General features: G+C 35.0%; 2 protein-coding genes across 12 annotated transcripts in view; one reads left to right on the plus strand and one right to left on the minus strand.

Annotated features, from left to right (window-relative positions):
- Positions 1–20,349, plus strand: part of LOC119645162 — a 106,205-nt gene that overhangs the window by 39,243 nt on the left and 46,613 nt on the right. For all 11 annotated transcript variants that reach the window (XM_038045129.1, XM_038045133.1, XM_038045131.1 and 8 more), the window contains one exon: positions 2,035–3,232. In XM_038045129.1, coding sequence (XP_037901057.1) covers positions 2,035–3,232 — 1,198 coding nt within the window. The remainder of the gene's footprint in view (positions 1–2,034; positions 3,233–20,349) is intronic.
- On the minus strand, positions 754–1,821 carry LOC119645163. Its single transcript, XM_038045141.1, has one exon. It carries the CDS (start codon positions 1,735–1,737, stop codon positions 895–897), a length of 843 nt encoding a protein of 280 aa, XP_037901069.1. The 5' UTR covers positions 1,738–1,821; the 3' UTR covers positions 754–894.

Raw genomic sequence — 20,349 nt, forward strand, 5'->3', positions numbered from 1 at the left:
ATATCCGCATTTTTATCGTCTTATCATATATTTTGTAACAAATACGTCAAGAGTTTTCCAAGAAAGTATTCGTTTTTTTTATTATTTTATTATTGATTTATTCCATGTTTATTGTTTTGGGTTCGTCTTTTTGCTATTTCGTCTCTCTTTTACCTTTTATTTTTTTTATTTTTTTTTTTTTTTGTTTCATATTTTTATGTGATTGTTTTCATTCAGCAACTTAATCAAGTCGTTTTGCAAACTCAATAGTAAGAAATTGCGTAATTTGGAATCCGGCTTTAGTTTACCCATATGACGCGTAATGTGTACATGATGCTTGTTTAGAAATGCTTTGTAGCGTCCCAGTTCAGTTTCGAGGAATTCGTTAGAACCTGGATTTATGTCGCCGCGCAACTCGGCAGAGATGGCATTTAGTAAATCGCTGATATTCGTACTTAATTCTTCGACTTCCTCGCTACTTATTTGAGAGGAGGAGTGACTGATAGCATCGTCCGCAAAATTAATTTCCGAGTGATGTGGACAGCTTATTGATGGGGCAATAGTTTCCTCCCCCTTTAATTGATTTGATGATTTTGTTGCTTCGGCGATGGTTTGGTTTTCAATTCCACTTGACTGACTGCAGATTTTCATAAACGATGTAAGAGTGTCATCGAATTCCTTTAGGAAGTGAGGTGTGAAATTTAACTCCTTTATCAAATAGGTGCATGTAATGTCGTCCTCTGCTTTGGAACGTTGGTCCGAACCACCAGTTGAACGACCACCACATGTGCAAGGACGTTGTACACAAGCGCAATTTGTAGTTATTCCGCTTGGGTAGACACTGTCTGCAAAGCAGATCAGATCATAATGTATGGATGGTTAATACTATATATACTTATATATAATGAATAGCTATTATTTACCTAATTTTGCAGCCCCGTATGGTGAGCTAGCAATGCACACTTGAGCAGCAGTGTAGGGCGACAAAAGCGGTTGAGGTGGCGAGTAAAGTTGGCCAGGGGTAGCTTGCGCAGATGCAATTTGCGCGGAAGGTGTTTGAAGAGTTTGCAGGGCACACGCCAAAGCAGGAGAAGCTTGACCTTGACCTTGAGCTTGAGCTTGAGCTCCAGGACATTGATGAGCAGTACAGACTTGTGCCATGGGCGTGGATGATTGCCCTGTATACATGCTAGCAGGACAAGGTATGCAAACAGGGGCGTATGCTATGCAAGTTTGTTGCGCTGCGGCTTGTTGAACAGCAGAAGGAACTGCGAGAGCCTGTTGGGTAGATCCAGATGCAGCATTTACTGCTACCACCGCTGTTGTTGGCGCTGATGCTGCTATTGCAGGCGCCGCCGATGTCGATTGCTGAGCAACTTGACCAGCAGCAACGCAATGAGGGGGTTGTGGACTACAAAGATGACAGGGCGTGCCAGGTGGACATGATTTCGTTGGTTCGATTACACTGCTAGGTTTTTTAAAGTCAACCATTTCCAATTTGTCCTTTCCCGGTGCTTTTACAAACGGTCCGTACAATTTACCCTCTACGAGAGCAGTACATAAATGACTGAGGTACACATTTTTAAGACGTCGTTCAGCTACCGTTTGACATGTGTAAGTGCACAAAAAATCAATCCATGCCTTAGCTAATTTGTGTTCGGGTGAACCAGTGTGAAATACCTCGTCTGGATTCCGGCATAAATCCAAAAGAAATAGAAAATCGGCTGTTAGCTCGCCATCGAAATCTGCTTTTAACATGATTCCAAATTTTGATGTAAATCTCTCCTCTTAGTTGTAGTTATATATTTATAAAATATTCTTTATTATTATTAATAATTTTGTCAAAAGGAAAATATTTTTTAAAATTTTGATATACAAATTTTGACTGTTAGACCATGGATAAATTTTAAAATGTGAGGTATTTATGACAAAAAAAAAAAAAAAAAAAAAGATATGAAATTAAAAAAAAAAAAAAATTCTTTTCCATTCATTAAATGAAAGCAGCTTTGTTCTGTAACCGATTTTTTTTTTTATTTTCGTGTTGTCTACTTTTAGGACGCTCTAATAAAAGCTCAGAACGTTCACAGCAGCAGCAGCAGCAGCAGCAGCATCATCATCAGCAGGATGTTACAGACAATGCCGGAGAAAATCATAAGCAGGTCACATCACCACAACGCTCTTCCAGACGTATTTCTAGCATTTCAATAAATATGCCCGCAGCCGGTCTAGGCAATCGGCCACCAAGTATAATTTCCTACAGTAGCAATAATACAAGTAACGCCAGCACCGATGAGGGCGGTTTTAATGAGCCCTCGCCAGAAATTAAAGCTAAACTAATGCCTGCCTATGATTATGAGAATTCAAATATTCAACCTCTGCAACAAGCGCGTTTATCTCAAAGTCCCACTAAAGCAGCGAAACATTTTGATCTCAATTCGGTTGTTCTTGACGAGATGGAGAAACCAAGTTTGAATTACGTCGATGTTGGCTATCGTTTAAATCCCGACGGCAGTGAGTCGCGAGAGGTGTACGGTGAAACCGAGCTATATGATACTGCAACCAAGATAACTGATATGCATAAGAAATTTCATGCCAATGGTTTTGCTCAGGAGACAACCACTGTTTATGCCATAATTAAACCCGATATACTGCCTTCAACTGAGCTCTACTATGGAGGTAAAAATTTGGATAAAGAACGGACAACCGTTATGTCGCCTATAAAATCAAATTCTGGCGCAAATTCTTTAATGGGTTCCCCCGTTAAAAGTGCCTCATCGCCGCCTGTAGGCGTCGTTTCACCTATACGTCGTCGCAGCTCAGAGATTAGTGTAAAATCTACACCACCGATGTCTCCCGCGTCATTGGGCAGCAATGCAAACTCCTCGTCAAATTCGCGTTCAGTAAGCTCAGTAACTAAAGGCGTCGCTCCCATCGCTTCTCTAGATGTAAACGAAGATTTCGAAACAGGTGATATACCGGCTCTACCTGAACGACCTCCTCCACAATTAGCTTTGGATTTACAAGACTTGGAATATGCTGACACAAGTGCCGGCGAAGATGAGGATGAACTTGTGCGAACTATCGAAGGAGATGCGATCGCTTTAACTGAAGATTTATACGAGACGGCTGAAGTTAAGAGTAGTAGTTTAATAACGTCACAAACAACAGCCCCAACTTCTGAGCCCATAAATCGCGATGACAGTTTACCAGACGCCATGACAGCTGATGAAGCGGAGCGTTTGTTGAGTTCAAGGTAAGTAAGGCAACAATAATTGTTTACGTATATTTGAAATTTTGAAATTTAAAAAAAGGACAATGAAAAAAGTGCACAAATAAGGTTAAAAATCTGTTAAATAACTTTTTTTAATTTTCGACAAAAAAATGTTTTTTTTTTAAAAAGAAATGATTTCATAGAAAGATATTATGAACGGAAAGTTTAGCTCTAAGCTGTAGTTGGCCCAAAATTCTGCGTCGCCATACGGCATTTATATGCACTCTACCAGAAACACTGTCTTCTGCATTTCAAATAACATAAGCAGCAATAGCTGGACTCAGCAATAGCTGCAGCTGCTTCAATCTAAACACGATCAGCAAGCCAAGCTACTGTGCTTGCGATATTTGACAATGTGCCCCTAGTAAAGAAGAAGAACCATTTTGACATTTCCAGGAACTGCTGGAAGCTTCCCTCTTCTTAGATACGTCCAATGAAATTTTTTTTTTTTTTTTTCTTACGATAAGTGGCTGTTATTAAAGAATCTGATTTCTCATGGATTGAATTAGGTACAGAATATCGGCCAACATTCGGGCAACAAAACACTAGCCTATGTCTCGTTAACTTGTGTGTAGAAGTTTTCAAAACTTGAGTGAAAGCAAGTCATACAACTATTTATGCTCGTCTCGTGCCGTTCTGACGCCAAGAACAGATCTGGCCACAAGGAAAGCACTTATCAACGAGTCGAATTTCCTGTACTGAGACTACAGATAGACACCGACTCATTAGCGAATCTGAATTGTTTATGTAAAGTAAGCCGACCACCATACCATCATCGCTCAGCTTAGCTTAGTCGTTTAGAGGCACTAGGAAAACTTTAAACCGCCCAAAAATGGATAACAAGAAGGATCCTTGTTCGTTATGCGAGCTGTCATCACCGCTTCACTTAATCTAGCCTAATCTATTCCAAGCCCATTAAATTCGTCGAGGCATAAATCGCACTTTTTGGCCTATTGATCGACACCTTATGATCTCTTATGTATTAACTTCGGGTAGTAGTTGCGCTAGGTTCACCGCAACATAAATTTCTTATTCGTTTATTATATGTAAACAATAATCGCATAATGCTCGAAAGCACACATTCATGAATTCCATCGCTAGTATTTTTAACTGCGAGCAAAAGTTCCTAACAAAATTATATTCGGCTGTGACCGCATCTCTTATACCCATCGCCGTCATGTTAAAAAAAAAAAAAACTAAAAATAAAGAAAGAAATTAAATTTTCATCATTTTATATAACATTTGATGGGAGTGGCTGACTTTTTCCAGTTTTGCAGAATCATGGTGGAAATTTGTCTTGTCTGTGTTTTGTAGTTTACGAGTAACGAACAACCAACACCGAAAAGAAAGTTGTTTGTTCCCAGTTCTTGTGGAATAGGCGTGCGAGCGTTGCAGGGGTATCCTTGCTCTCAATTTTTGAAGTATTGTAGTCGTCTAGTCCTTCGATGGACAGTATGCACGCGGACAGATGGACAGACGGAATACACTTGAGTGTTTTTTTGAAGTTTTCTTCGGAGGTGTTGCAAGCCTCTTGACTAAACAAGTGTATCTGCTTCACCTTTGCGTGGTGGTCGGTATAAAAAGATAAGAAGTATATCAAGAGTTCAACGTCATAATTTTCAAAGCATAGCAAAAGTAATTTTACGTAATACAAACTTTAAGAAAAGGAAATTGCCTTTAAACCAAGCCATACTAAGACAAACTTCTATCGCACTCTCTCTTTCTTTTATTCGTATTGTGCTAAAAAAGGGTACATATGTTAAATTTTTTATAAGCAATAATGACACATAAACATAACGGCACAATTGCTTACTGCATATGCACTCCTGCCTATGTTTCTGTTTTATTGTAGTTTTAACTATTAAACTGAAAACAGCAACAACAAAGTAAACATGCATATACCGATTAAAAGAAAAATATATGTATATATATATATATATATATATATATATGTATATATGTATGTATATTAAACTAAGCGAAAAGACGGAAGTGAGAGACAAACAACTGATGACTGTGTACACAATGATGACGATGATGATGACGTTGATTATGATGAGGATGGTGACGAACGTTATACATGTATATATGTATATATGTACATGTACATGTACATGTAAGTGTACATGTTGGCGTCATTATCAAAAGCGAAAATTAAACATAAACATCAAGTTTGAGGCAACATACGGAACATAACATGCATACATGCATACATGCATGCATTGCTTGCTTGCTTGGTATTAGAACCACAACATATAACCCATACACGCATCAGTTTATGCATATATATATATATATATATATATATATATATAAATCATAAATAAGTAAAAACTTTATAAAACGCCAGGCAAAACAGATAAATGATGCTAGAAGTACTAGTGCTAGAAAAGTCGAAGCCAAGAGAAGTGGGAAGCATTTAAAAAAGAAGAAAACACAAGAAGCAGAGGTAGACTTTAATAAAACATGACAAAACACGTTAAATAAAAATGCACTCAGTTCTGTTTATGTGTGTTAATGTAACATTTTCGTTTTTTATTTCTTCCTTTCAACATCACTTCACTCTCTCTCTCATCACTGTTAATAAATATTTAATTACGATCATAATAGTAGCGACAGCTATTCTCCGTGTTGTGCTTATGAACTGTTTATGTGATTATTAAAGTGACCAAGTGGAAGTAATTCTTTGCGCTTGTTTTTCTTCATCTTTTTTCCCGTTTTGTTCTTCTCTCCCCCCCCCATTTTTGTTTTAAAGAAAAGGTCACAGTTTACTATCGTTGTTGCACTTCCGCGTTAATTCGAAACTTGAACTGAACGAACGAATGAGTTTTAATAGAAAATGAAATAACAGTCTGGTGTATACGATTCTGGTAAATATATTAAATCACTAACGAAGGATATCGGAGATGTTAAGGGTAAATCTTTTAAGAGTTTCTAACATATGGCAGTGTTTGTCGAACATTTTCATGAATTATAAAATAAATTTTATATATGTCAGGCTTGTGATAGACCAAAGAAGAAATATTTTTTTTTTTTTTTTTTTTTTCCTTCTTTAATTACATCCATGGATTCATGGTGCGTAAGATTCATTTCTAAATCGAGAATAATTTGATTCGCAACATCCAGTGCAGTGTCAGTCTAAGTATGTCAGGCCATGCGAAAATAATGCTTCTTTCAAAGATTATAGATAGAAATTTCTCATTTTCCCTCCGGGCCATTAATCATGATAACTATAATTTCGGGTAATGTCGGTTTCAAACATAAATAACTAATCATAAGTTCTGCATGATATATTGAAGAATGCATGTAATAACAAAAATGTGTGAAGAAAGCCTTCGTTTAAAGAAATAAAGAGAGATTCTGATAGAGTAGAGTTTAAATCTTCACATTGCATTCAGTTGTTATAATAGAGATAACAGAGTACGTACGTCATTACACTAAGTAACCACAAAACCTACTCGCTCGAGCATATATACACTTACGCGCACATGCATCCATGTAAGTCAACATAATTTCATCTAGAAACTGAACTGAACTGAACTGAAATTCGAGAAACCACAAAAGCCAAAAAGTATATTACATAAAATGCCAAAAATAATACAAAATTGCATAATTTATATTATAATTATTCTTTATAATTAAGTGAGACAAACATATATATATATATATATATATATATATAAATGGCTTGAATGAGCGAGCGAGCGAGCGAGGTCAGAGGAACGGCAAAAGTAGTCTATTTTCATGCACAAGAGACCAGACGGATACTTTTACACGATTACAAAGTTGAAAAAAAATAAAAAAATAAATAAATAAATAAATAAATAGAAAAGGAATAAAAAACATTGCCCTGTGAACTTAAAGTTTAATTTATAGTAAAACGGCAACAACACACACACATTTGCATACGCATGAAAAAGCATGCTTGAAGAGAACAATAACAAATTTATTACCAATTTTTTTAAGCGATTTCATCTCTAAACAATTTTCTGGCATTCAATCGTCCTCTCAGCTAAGGTCTGTGAATTCTTTTTGTGCCATTTCGATTGAAAGAGGATCAACATTATTGGAAGATTCCGTTTTTGAATGAGGATACATTCATTTCGTTAAAACGTTTAAGAAACCTAGCGTGAACTCATTTCATGTATGCATGTCTGTCTGTCCAGTATCAAAAATTCATATACAATAATATAAATACCCATTTACATTTTACACGGAATCGTAGGGTGTTTGAACAAAAGTGGAAAAAAAGTGTTTTTTTTTTTCTTTTTTCTTGAAAAACATGGTGAGTGATGGGCATAAAATTTTCGATTATTGCCAAATATAATTTTATTTTTCTTATATAGTAGTAGGCCGTTGAAGCCTCTATTATATACGACACAAGGCGTCGAATTAAATTCGATAAACCCTTGTTACACATAGTAGACTATACATGAAAGAATGCTTATTTCACACTTCGTCTATTGGTGGAGCACATTTTAATTATAAAACATCTCAATAGCAGTTGGTAAAGTTAAGCCCTCTTAACTTCGTGTCAAAAGTCAGTCAGAGTGAATCGATGTCTTGACTCTATTGGGATCGTTGGTGATCAAATTGGGGCAACAAGTGCTCGGATGGATGTTATACATATACATGTTAAACATACGTGAAACTTTTTGAAATGCAGTTTTTTCCTCCGATGTGTAAAATAACAGATTGGAAAGTCAGTGAGTAGGTTTTTAAAGGATCGATCGAAATTGCTGTCCTCGCTTAACGAACTGAGACTGCATATGTTCGGTTCGATGAGAAACAGTTAAGGACGACATTTGCTCATTTCAAATTATGTGCGAACGCAGTATGCTTAACATCGTTAGTATCCACGTTTCTCGCTAAGATCTGTATTGTTGTCTTAGCTATCAATTTGCAAAGCACTAAGAACGTCATAGTCCTCTTGCGACGAATATTTACTATCTCAGCGAGTGAAGAATTCAAAATTTTTGATTAGCCAGAGAAATAAATTCCAAAAGTGAAGTCTTAAACCACGAGCATCTACTGCTATCGTCTTTATCGCTAAGCTTTATCGCACTTGAGATTCGAGTCAACAACCATTGAGTTGCTACTTGTTAAAATTTATTTAGACCACAGGCATACATTCTAAGATTGAAAAAGTGCAGTCAGCATTAGCAACCAAAATTATAGGGTCGTCAAAACATAATATATTTTCTGAAAGTCGGTTGGAACTTCTCGTCGTTAGTTATTTTCTTTATCACTACAAAAGCTATTTGATTTATTTGCATATGTATTCGATTTTATGAAATCGTGTTGTATCATAACCGTGTTATAACTGTCGCAAATTTTGTGCCGTGTTATACTAAAACTGTACCGTCTCGTACGACAGACGTCTGCACATATTTCATAAATTTTAAAGGCCTATCTCTCAGTTTTCGCGAACAAAACCATATCACAAAATATATGTAAGGCCAGACAGGCGGAGATGAATATATATATATATATATATATATATGTATATGTACATGCACATGCAGTTAATGGAGTGCCTAAGGCACAAATCTTTCCGTTACAAATAGAAGAATAAGTCTTATGTACACACATGCTTGGATTGTGAATATAAAATATTTAACAAATTTTAAATAACATGTTATAAGTGTGTGTGTGTGCGTGTGTATGCCTTTGTTTTTTTTTTGTCTGCAACGCACGGGCTTCTTAATTACATCTACTTTATCGTCCTAATTTAAAGATTTTTGATGCACTCCAAAACAAGAAAAATAAGTGAATATTAACATTTCATCTCTTATTTGTCGTTTCTCTTTGCCTGTGTATGGCATTTACAAAAAAAACAAAAAAAATAATAATAATAATAATAATACCTCTTTGCTGTGCGTACTCTTTCTAACATTTTGCACTATTAAATTGCACTCTTTCGGAGAGAAAATCTATACAAATTTTTCACTCAACAACAATTCAAATCACTCTCTCTTTCTTTCTTTCTCTCTCTGAAGATTCGTTGTAAACATATGCTTGCTCGAATGAGCGAGTGTATATGTGTTTATGTGTATGCTTGCGTATATTTATGGCTGTATGTTTATATTATAAACTAGAGTTAGTAGTGGCTTTTTGGACTATGAATACACATGCATGGAGGGTATATATATATAGTTAGATGCATTTGCCATGAGAGTATGTACAACTCTGTTGAGAGCTAGTTGGCCTTAGTGGACATAGTAGTAGTCGTTCGCGTATTATATTTTGTACTGTATTGTATTATGCTATCCTGTGCTGCGCGATATTGTGCTGTGTGCTGTGTTGTGCATATGATTGCCATTTACATTCATTCGTAAAAGTGCACTTTTACAAGGATTACAGTAATCGAATAGCCATTAAGTGTTTGTGCATATGTGTATTATTAAGTGACGCATGTTGATATTTATAAAAATAAACTAAACAATTGAATACAATTTTACGCAGATTAGTGAAAAAGACAACAAACAAACAAAAATTATTGAAAGAAAGAGTTGTAAAGTGCAAAGTGAATTGAAAATTATAAACAATCTCTCGCATGTGTTGATGAATATTAGTGCAATAGTGCAATTTCGCTGAATAATATATTAAAAGTTTGATTGGTAGTCGCGTAAAATAACAATTTTTATGCTTTCTGTTAATAACCTTTAAAAAAAAAAAAAAAAAAATCTACTTTCGTATAACTCATACGCTCTGTTGGCTTTTTATGTTCGATGCTAAACATTTGCTGTTTTTTTTTCTTTTTCTCTCTCTCTCTCTCTCTCTCTCTCTCTCTCTCTGTGTCGCTTTCTCTTGTCATTTAATGCTTATTTAATTGTTTTGTTTTTGCATATAAATAAATAAATAAATAAATTTGATTACGTTTCTGTGTCAACACACGTTCTTAAATATTTTCATAGTATTTTTTTCTTTTGCTTTTTTTTGCTTTTCCTTTCTATCTTGCTCATCATTTTACCACTCAGACAGTATACAAACAAACGGTAAAAGCAATAATATGCTTATATGTACTAGACATTGCTTTTACACGTTTCATCCGTCTATCGGTCTCTCGATGGAAAGTTAAGAAGATGACGTAAATGATTTCAAAGTAGTCTATACTACTGTTTGCCCCAAATTACTTTTGAAACTTTTACGGCGATCCTGGATTTTGCGAAATTATTTAAAATAAAAACGAAAAAAAAGACTATAAACAAATCAAAAAAAAAAAAAAAAAAAAAGAGTCAATTAGGGGCCAAATATTAAGTATTGTACAATTTATTTATAAAATTTATCAAATATTTCTGTAATTAAGTGTATACGACACCTATAACCATGCCTTCCAATTTACATAGAAACATTCATTCTTTTAATCATAATTTACTGCATGCAAATGAATTTTTGATAGCTTTAGCTTAAATACGAAATTTTTCGAAATTTTTCGGATTTCACACTTTATGCGAGATATACATGATTACGGCCTATTTGTCAAGGTTAACTAAGAAATTGCGGACCAGTATCAGTGCCATTTGCAATTTGTTTCAATTATTTGATCTCTCGAAGCCCTTAAAACAGTTGAATCTATGTATAGAGAAATTTTGGAACAAAGCTAAACCAACTCAATTAACTAACACTTTGGCAGTGATATTGAATTAGAGGAGATATACGTGTTTTAAGGAATGTTTGTTTCACATTTATCACAAAGTTATATTTAAATATATTTTCTTTTTTCAAGTGGAATAATATACAAGTGTAAAGACTGTACGTATAAAGCAAAAAATATTTATTTATCTATTTGTTTACTTTTTAAACAAATAACAAATTTCTGCTTGAAATTAAGACGCGTACACAAGAAAAATTGTAATATATATATATATATATAATTACATATGTACGAGGAGTGTTAAAAAAAAGGTGCCTTTTCAAAATTTCGTAGGCTTCGATTTTCCAATTCCAATTTTTTGCTTTTTTCTGTTATCTGTTATCATGGCACATATGGCTCCAACAGATAGATGAAAACGTTATGAACGATTTTCAAGCATTTTTAGCTTGTACTTGACAGATGTGAAGGTTAGCTGTGCTTTAGGGTTTTTGGCGATTTCTGGTTATCGAAAAAATTGGATCAAAGAATCTGTATTAAGTTTTGTATGAAAAATAAAATTAAGTGCCGCAACACGATTGAAATCTTGACTATGGCATATGACGAGTCTACTTTAGCCAAATGAAAAAAAAAAATTCCAAAAGTCGACCAAAACGTTGAAGCAGTTAAAAAAAGATTGGATTTTCGAGTCGCTATTAGACAAGTTACTGTCGGATATCGGCATTTTGGTTGGCTTGCGTTACGCAATTTCTTCAGATATTTTGGGCATGGAACGTCATCGAAACGTCGCGTAACTTTTTGGACAAAACCAACATCATAATCATGCCTTAGCCATCGCATTCATCAGATTTAGCTTTGACTTTTGCCTGTTTCATGGAAAGGAGTTTTGCCACGACTAAGATCGCTGAAATAGCTCAAGGTCATAGAAAACAGCGCATATCCGGTGATTTTTTTGAAGGGGACAAAATAGATATTGGTGAATAAATAAGTGTTTTGGAGAAAAATAAGGTCGACTTTTTTGGAACACACCTTGTGTACACACAGGCATACGTATGCAGTGAATATTAGAAGCATCGCCGCCTTAGCCTATTTTCGCCATAAATCGAATACTTTTGTCTACATATTAAAATAATAGTTGAAATAATTTGTATCAGGATCAGCAAGGTCGATTGCTGCCTTCTAAATGGCCTTGACAATTCCTTTCCAAATCGACTGTTGTTTAATTTCCTATTTTTTCAAAAGCATTTTTCAAACGCAACCGTTAAATTTTCTTTAAATTGGATTTCGTCTAATTAAGCCTTTAATTACAATAAATTTCAATTAACAAAAGTGTAGTATTTGCAGTGCAGAAGCATTGGAAAAAATTAAAAAAGAAAAAAGCATATTAGCAAAAAGCAAGGTATCAATGTAAGGGAAGCCGTGAAATATTCGAATTTTAGTGACACTTAAGTAAAAGTGAATTAATGGCAAATAAAAAAAAATAAAAAAAAAAAAAAAAAAACGAACAAAATATTTCAAAAATCATTTTTTATCACATTTCGAGCAAGAATGGTCATTTAACGATTTGTTCATAAATCCGCTTGATAAAGTTGTCGCCCATAAAAGCTGCGTGGATTAAGAAAGGACTTTAAACTGATGAATATTGATGATTGATTATTAAATTTTTAATTAAATGCAGACGTAGACATCTCTACTGTGTTATGAATTCACTGTGGACTCGTAAGATCAAATTAGCAAATATACTAAAACAACAACAGCAACTCTTTCAATGGCATTGTTTCATGTAAGATTATTTGATAGTAAATGCCTGGTACGAGCTTTTGCTTTCGTTTTTCCGTCGTTGGTAGCATATGTTCGACGAAAAAACTGAATCCATCTTGATTAGGGACAACGAAAGGGTACATGTCAGGTATATTGTCTTGGCAAAAAATGTATACAAACACTGTATGTACGGACGTTTCGTATAAATCTACTTTTCCTGAAACCCATCAATTTAATAGACACGTTTCTTGACCGATTGTGATTAATGTACGGTTAAGAAATGGGCAACATCTGTTCGTACATACGCCCATAATATAGAAAAATGTAAAACAACCTTGAAAAATACTGGCAATTTTTTCCACCTTTGTATCTATAACATTTGATCCCGTCGGCTGCAAGTTTGATCCAGAAATCGCACCGATCGATACAGTAGTACGTCCACCATTTTACGCTCCATGAGGTCTTTTTGTTACTAACTGGTAATATTTGGTATTACTGCAGGTGCAGCCTGCTTTTCACCTTCCCTTATTATCGGTTCAGGGTTACAGTAATGCAAAGATTCGATTGTCGTATAATCAAAGAAATTATCATTGATAGTTAAAAGGTATATAGTTTTATATATAGTTCTATTAAGACAGCATATCGGATATACTCTTCTTCTTCTAATGTGTATGCAATAAAATTATTCGAACAAGCTTGATTATCTTATTAAGAACTATAGCGCTACGAAAGAAGTCTAAAGTATGACTTTTAAACCATTTGATGCGCCAAACTCATCTACAATAGACAAATCGTTAACGAATAGTTTTGTGTAAAGAGCCGATGATCGTAGCAAACAGTGCTCTTTTTAATTGCTCTATTGATTTTTTGCTCTTATTAAATTCTAAATATATCTAACAGTCAATATAAAATAATAATAAAAAATATTCTATAAAAAAGTTTCAAGCATCAAATTGTGGAAAATCGAAATACGATAAAATCGTTCTTCCCCACAGTATTGATCCCATTGCATCTCTTCATCTATGAGGTCAGTGTTCGCTTTTAGTAAGTTCCGTAGCTATACTTAGTGTGTAACAGTTCTTTGAAATGAAATTTTCTAAAACTGCTTAGCTGATGGTATAACAATCGAACTTTTGACTATAACAGCTACAGTTAACTGTATTTGATTTTATAAAAAAACAAAGAAAAAATCCAATTATATCAAACTATTTTTATACGAACTTAGTGAAAGTAATTTCTCTTTGACTTTGTCAGTATAAAATTCTTATGTATATTAAAAATTAAGTAAGGACACTATAGTGGCACACGCCTGCTCACCATTAAGTAGCCTATAGTAATTCATTTGATGCCGTTATTTATATAACGACATTTCCAAAAAACAGCTGTGTATGAGAAGTGGTCGAGAAAGTGTTTCGATTCGAATCCATATTCAATTGCTCTCGTTCTTCGGTTAAAACATGTCGCTGCATCGAATTTCACTAAATTATCTCAAAAACGGACAAACGGACAGACTAATTTACATTGATCTGTATAATAAATGATCGGTTTATCTCAAATCGTGCATACATCCACACAAACTTAATATACCACAAGTAATGTAGTGTGCATTTATACCCATTACCGAAGGATGAGCGGTCTATTCATTTTGTCGAAACGTTAGCAGCGCCCAGAAGGAAGCAAGAGAGGTCCCAGAAAATATATATATTCTTGATCCGCATCGATTTAAGCATGTCCATCTGTCCGTCTGTGTAATGTCCGTTATAAACATTCTCCTCGCCGCAAAAATGAAGTTAACGTCGTCAAGTTTCCCAAAAACATTGGAAATTCTTTCACGCAAGTTGTCATTCAAAATGGGCCAAATCTGTGGAAGGACACGCCTACAGTACCACGTAAACTGCGAACACCTCTGCTTTTCAAAAGGAATGAAAAATAGATACTTTGCTCATTGCTCATATATAAACTATAGGTGATAAATGTACAAAAGTTTGAAAGCATAGTCTATGGGCGATGTTCTAATATCTGTGCGCAAAAATGGCAAAAATTGACCCCGCCTACGTAATATAGTATAGTGTATGAAATTTTAATTTTTTCAATACCTTCTTAACAACAGCAGAAAAAAGTTTCAAAAATCTTCAAATTCTTGGCCCGTTTCAAATTCCGAACGCTCCTAAACATGTCCGTCTGTCCATCTGTCTGTCCGCGCCACTGTGGTAACGATTCTATCGTTAACGAAAATGAAGAAATCGTCTACAAATTTGCAACAGAAGTTGGAAGTGACATGAATTTTTCCGAGGACACGCCGTATAACTCCCATGCGCCTATGCGGCGAATACTTTTACTTTGCAAGTAGATAAAATGAGCCGCGCCCGCTCCGTATTGTGGAGTACGAAAATTGCGTTCTTTTACTTTTCATGTCTTTTTTGGGTGATGGGTATAAAAGATTCGGTCACGACCGGATAAAATATTTTTTTTTGTTTTCTACTTTTTTCGTTCTAAAATTAATTAAAGCAATAAATGCAATATTCTTACGAATCACTGAGTTTTCTACTTCATTGTTAATGGACGAATGAAATTTCGATTGTGGCAAAGAAAAAAAAAAAAAAAGCCATCACCTGATGGCAACGTTATCGAAACATCCGAGCTGTTCTCGTAGTTGTCGTTATTGTTTTTTTTTGTTTTTTTGTTTTTTTTTTTTAGCTTCTTTTGCAGCAAATTAAATAAATGAAATATAAAAAGCCTATAGGCCCTCTATTTACCCGATATGAAAACCGATAAAATTTTCTTATCGAATATTTTCAAAGTCCTTTCAGAAAATTTCGTTGTTATTGAAACAAAAACTGTTGTATCGTATCGAAGTTTGATTGTAAGGTCGACGAAATAGTTTCGAATCGCTTTAACTAACACTGCCTAATCATCATCACTGTCGTAGATGTGAGTTTTTGTGCATGGATTCTCTTGAGCTAAAATTCTGCTAACTTTGCTTTGCTTTGTATCCTTTATCCCTTTAGGAATTTCAATGGCTTGCGTCTACGTCGGCAAACGAAATAAATTCCTTTTTCTGCAACTCTTTAACACCTTTCAACAATAACTGCAATATTTTTTCATTCTTATTTTGTTTTTTACTAGCTCTCTGTGTGTGTGCGTGTGTGTATGTATATGTGTGTGTGCATGGGTGTGTGAAAAGAGACGACGTCAAGTATAACTCGACTAAAGGAAACGTTATGTGTCCTTGACATGCTTTAAATTGTTCATATTTGTGCGCCTGAAATAGATGACCGACCAACCCAGCAGCGACCTTTCATAGCAAAGCCTTTCATATTCCGATGGCATTGCAATCCGAAAAATAAAAATAATTTTTGTTTTTTTTCATTAGTTTTAGTTACTGTTTTAAATGCCAATATTCGCGATAGTTGTTTATATGCAAATGTGTGGATGTGTTGTGTATGCAAAAAGCACCATTTATGCTCTTAATGTTTTTTTTTTTTATTTTTTTATTTTTTTATTTTTTTATTTTTTTTTTTGATTATTTGGAACTTTTAAGAGCATCGAATATCCTTTCATTTGTTTCATTAGTTTTTCTGTTGTTTTTGTTTTTTGTTTTTTTTCTTCCTGTCTCTTTCTCTTTCTCTTTTTTCAATTTTTATATATGTTTTCACTTGACAGAGATTGTTATTAGGGTCCAGGCTTTGGAAAGGAGTTAAACTCCTTACGCTTATCGCAATGTATTGTAGAAAATTGCTTACCGTTGTTCAGCTTCAAAGCTGTCAAGAACTTTGGTACATTTTAAATTCTCTTTTATATGAGACTAAAGCAACTCTACATCATGGCATTAAATTCGTCTTCGTAAACGTGCGCACATTGAATCAATTTTTTGATTTCATTATTATTAAATAAAACAGAAAAAAAAAAAACCCATTTTCAATTCCTTTGTCAATTTCGATGAAAAACATTTTATTTTTTAAACAACTTGTCTAATTCTATAACAATTCATCTCATTCTCTTAAGCGTTTACAATTTAATTAAATTTTGTTATATGTATTTTTTTGTTCTCTATAATAATAAAAGCGTTAATGTGGGGGTCCGGGGGGGGGAAGTATTCAGAGATTGACCTGCGACGAAATGTTATGTGGTGTCATAATACATGAGATATTGTGTAGCGCAAGTCAGATTGCGTCATACTTTCCAGTTTACAATCATTTATGCAAATAATTTTCCATTCTTGTTAATCGCCTCGATCTCTGGAAAAACTGAACGAGAAAAAACGCTGCTCAAAGTCAAGTGCTTACGAGCAAGATTGAATGCAATTGCTTGCTCGCTTTCTGCTTATTGACTTGTAACCTTGCAACGTTACAAGGTTATTGAATTTTTCCTTATACTTTATATATATAGCATGAGGTCGTCTCATAGCCCCGTCTACCAATTTCTATTAAAGTTTTACTTGCTCAATACCGTTAACCGGGTAACTGTGTCGACCTCTTTGAACAATAAATAAATACTTTCCATCTCACCATGTACGATTACGTTGGTCAATCTAAGTTAACTGATCAACACTTTGCTTTAATTCTCAACCGACTTACTTCCAATCTCAGCTACAGTTCCATAACAAAATTCTGAAGAATAAGAAAAATTGAGGAGGGAAGCGGCAAGCGGCAAGCGGCAAGCTTTAAAATAATAATTTTGTCGGAGCTCGCATGTCTGTCTATCCTTCATCGTGACTATCAGGAGTAGTTTGCTTGCAGACTTCTCTACTAAGAATTACAGTTACTTTCGAGGCTCCAGATTTAATAAAGAGGGGAGCGGAAAGTTCGTAGTGTGTTTTGGTGCTGCACGAAGTTTGGATAATCCAAAGCAATGCAGAATAAAACTACATGAACCACGTGGGCCAGGTTGCTCACTTACTCCAATACCACAAATGTTGTCGGTGTAAATGACATATGACGCCTGACTGCTGGGCGCGGCTCGAAGGGTGCCTGTGGCGTGTGGTGCCCAAATGCGGGGGCATTGAGTAACGAGAGACAGATGATAAGCCTCATCTTGCGCGGAGTGGAAGGTGTGGACGGTATGCAAACTTTCTTGCCTGGTACTACAATCTTGGTAGAGGACCTTTCACATACAAGCAAGTTCGCGGCTACTCGATATAACTCGTTCATTATCTGTTAGGTCTGCGGGCCTTGTCTGATTTCAGGGTAGGTGCCGAAGTTAAACTATGTGTCGCAACTATATGCCCGCCCACTACAACTTGGAGATCTCAATTTTTGAGATATTTTGATGAAATTTTCGTACAGCGATGCGTTTTTCGTTCAGGAAGGAACGCCATCGAAAATGGTTCGGACCGGACCAACTTTTTCGATCACACCCCCAACTAACACATCGTTATAGGTGTAGTTGTTATAAGCAAAGTAATGTTGGGGGATTTTTTGGTGGGCCGCGCCCTGCTCCTCTATAGTTTTTTCCACTTATTGCAAATAATTTCGCATTGTCATAAGGCAATAAGCGAAGACTTGAAAGTCTTGCGAAAAAATTCATATCAACATTAAAACTTCATAAGGTTTCTGTGACATTATTGTGCCATTATTGGCAGATGTGAGGAAAATGCAAAAAGTGAAAGATATCTTACTATTATCCTGCAAGACTATTAAAGACGACGCGATCCGATTTATTTTAAGCGAAAATTTTAAATTTTAAATTTTAAATCGAAGAAGGTAAAGGCTTCCACTTGAAAAATCATTCTTGACGATATTCAAGGATGAGTTTCACTTTTGATTCATTCGCCTAATTAATAATGAAAATTATCGCATTTAATTATGATTTCAAAATCGATATCGTCGCCACGCAAATTCAATTGTAATCATAGAAACTGCACCGTTCTTTATACGTTTTTCTTCATGGCGACCGTTAGCGCATATGGCTGGCGGCATAATGTGTGCAACAAAAAGAAGAATGAATATATCTGATAAGCAATCTGTAGAGCAGGGTACAATGTATCACATAACGGAACACACGTCATATATAGGGTCTTTCAAGATGAAATGTCATTTCAAATTTACCGCTAGTCAGTCTTGCATTGTCAACGTATGACTCTTATTGCGTGCAATGACATTTGATAAGTAGGAACTAAGAGATTTCGAGTTGCGTGGGCTGACACACATTCACACAATGCAATGATATTTACTTTAAAAAAGCAACAACAACAACAACAACAACCACAAAATTATTCTAAGCGAAAAGGTTTGTTTTTCTTACCCATTTTGTTGGGGGTACGCAAGCAATAAGCAAAGCATCGAAAACCCAAAGGTAATTGTCACTGGTATAGGCAACGGGAACCGTATTAGCGCGCTTTATAGATTGACGGTGCGTTACGTTTTGCGAAAATGCTCCTTACTCAACCGTTACACCAAAGAGATCAATGTTGATTGATTTCCTCCTTTGCATGAAACTTATGCTACACTTGTGGCTAACGGAAAGCATTAAAACATTTAGGAGAAAAACTTTAAATAATGATATCTCTTATTAAACATATATTTTAATAATCCGAATAAATTATGTCTGCCTTGTTGTACATTCAGTTGATTTGCATAGATCAAAATGCACTAAAGGCTAATAATACAGGAGCGTCTTTAATTTTTAAAGAAGGAAAACATAGTAGGAAAATAAAAAAGAAAGCACATGTATGGGAAGCACTTGTCCAGGTTGTTTAGTTAAAAATCATTTGGAATATTTATCGTCGTAAGGTCTCGCCTCAGACAAGTAGCAGAAAGGGAATGAAAGTAAAGATTAAAATTAAATCTATTAAATGCGCCTGAGTGGCCGAGTAGGCAAGAGGCTCGACCAGCAGGGTTCAAATCTCAAGTGCGGTAGAGCTCTTAATAAAGCCGAAAGCCTTTAGATATGCTAGTGCCCTAAGACGTTAGTCTTCGAATTCATTCTCTGGCTAAATTAATAATAATAATAATAATAATAAATCTATTAAAAATCGAGTGAAATTGCTTTGTCAAATTGTTCCAAATATCCGATCTACGATTCGGTCGAAATTAACCAACCTTTCGCATACTTAGGGAATTTACATTTTAATGAATGCGTAATTGACTCGCAGGAAAGCGATTTCTTCAAACGACAAATGTTTGCATAAATTTCATTATAACGGAAAATGAGGCGAAATGAAAGGGCGAACAATAACAATACATTGGTTAAGAAGAAGAAAATCATACAGTTTTCACATATTTACTAATATGCATGAGGCCATACCAGTTAATGTAAGCGACGAATAAGACGACAATTTTGGGAAAGCATGCACGCGTCGACGTGCTTGTATCAAAGTGAAAGCGCCTGGTTTGTCGAACATGCGATTTATTCAAATGACTTATATGTCATATTTCGTATGTTATTTGCATTATTTCGCAAGACACGCAATAAATTGGATTTACGGGCGAACTATAGTTTACGTCGTGTTTACGTGGTTGCGTTTTGTTTCCTAAAGAATGTTTATCAAACGTTGTAACATGCGACGAGCCCTTTATACTTATGTTCTGACCAATTCCCAGTAACAAATTAACCTTTATAACCATTAATTTTCATTGCATTCCTCCAACAACTAACCAACGCAATCATTATCATCATCGCCATCGTTGCTCACGCCATTCTCTACGTTGTATATCCATTTATAATGAACGGAAGAGAAAAATTTTTATGCACCAATGACGACGACAATTTTATTTGTTTGCTTGTGTATGATCATTACTCATAC

Source organism: Glossina fuscipes, unplaced genomic scaffold (assembly GCF_014805625.2).
Source record: "Glossina fuscipes isolate IAEA_lab_2018 unplaced genomic scaffold, Yale_Gfus_2 1, whole genome shotgun sequence".
Taxonomy (NCBI): domain Eukaryota; kingdom Metazoa; phylum Arthropoda; class Insecta; order Diptera; family Glossinidae; genus Glossina; species Glossina fuscipes.

Coding starts and splice junctions, on each gene's coding strand:
- LOC119645163 (XM_038045141.1), bottom strand. CDS start 1,737: ATGTTAAAAGCAGATTTCGATGGCGAGCTAACAGCCGATTTTCTATTT.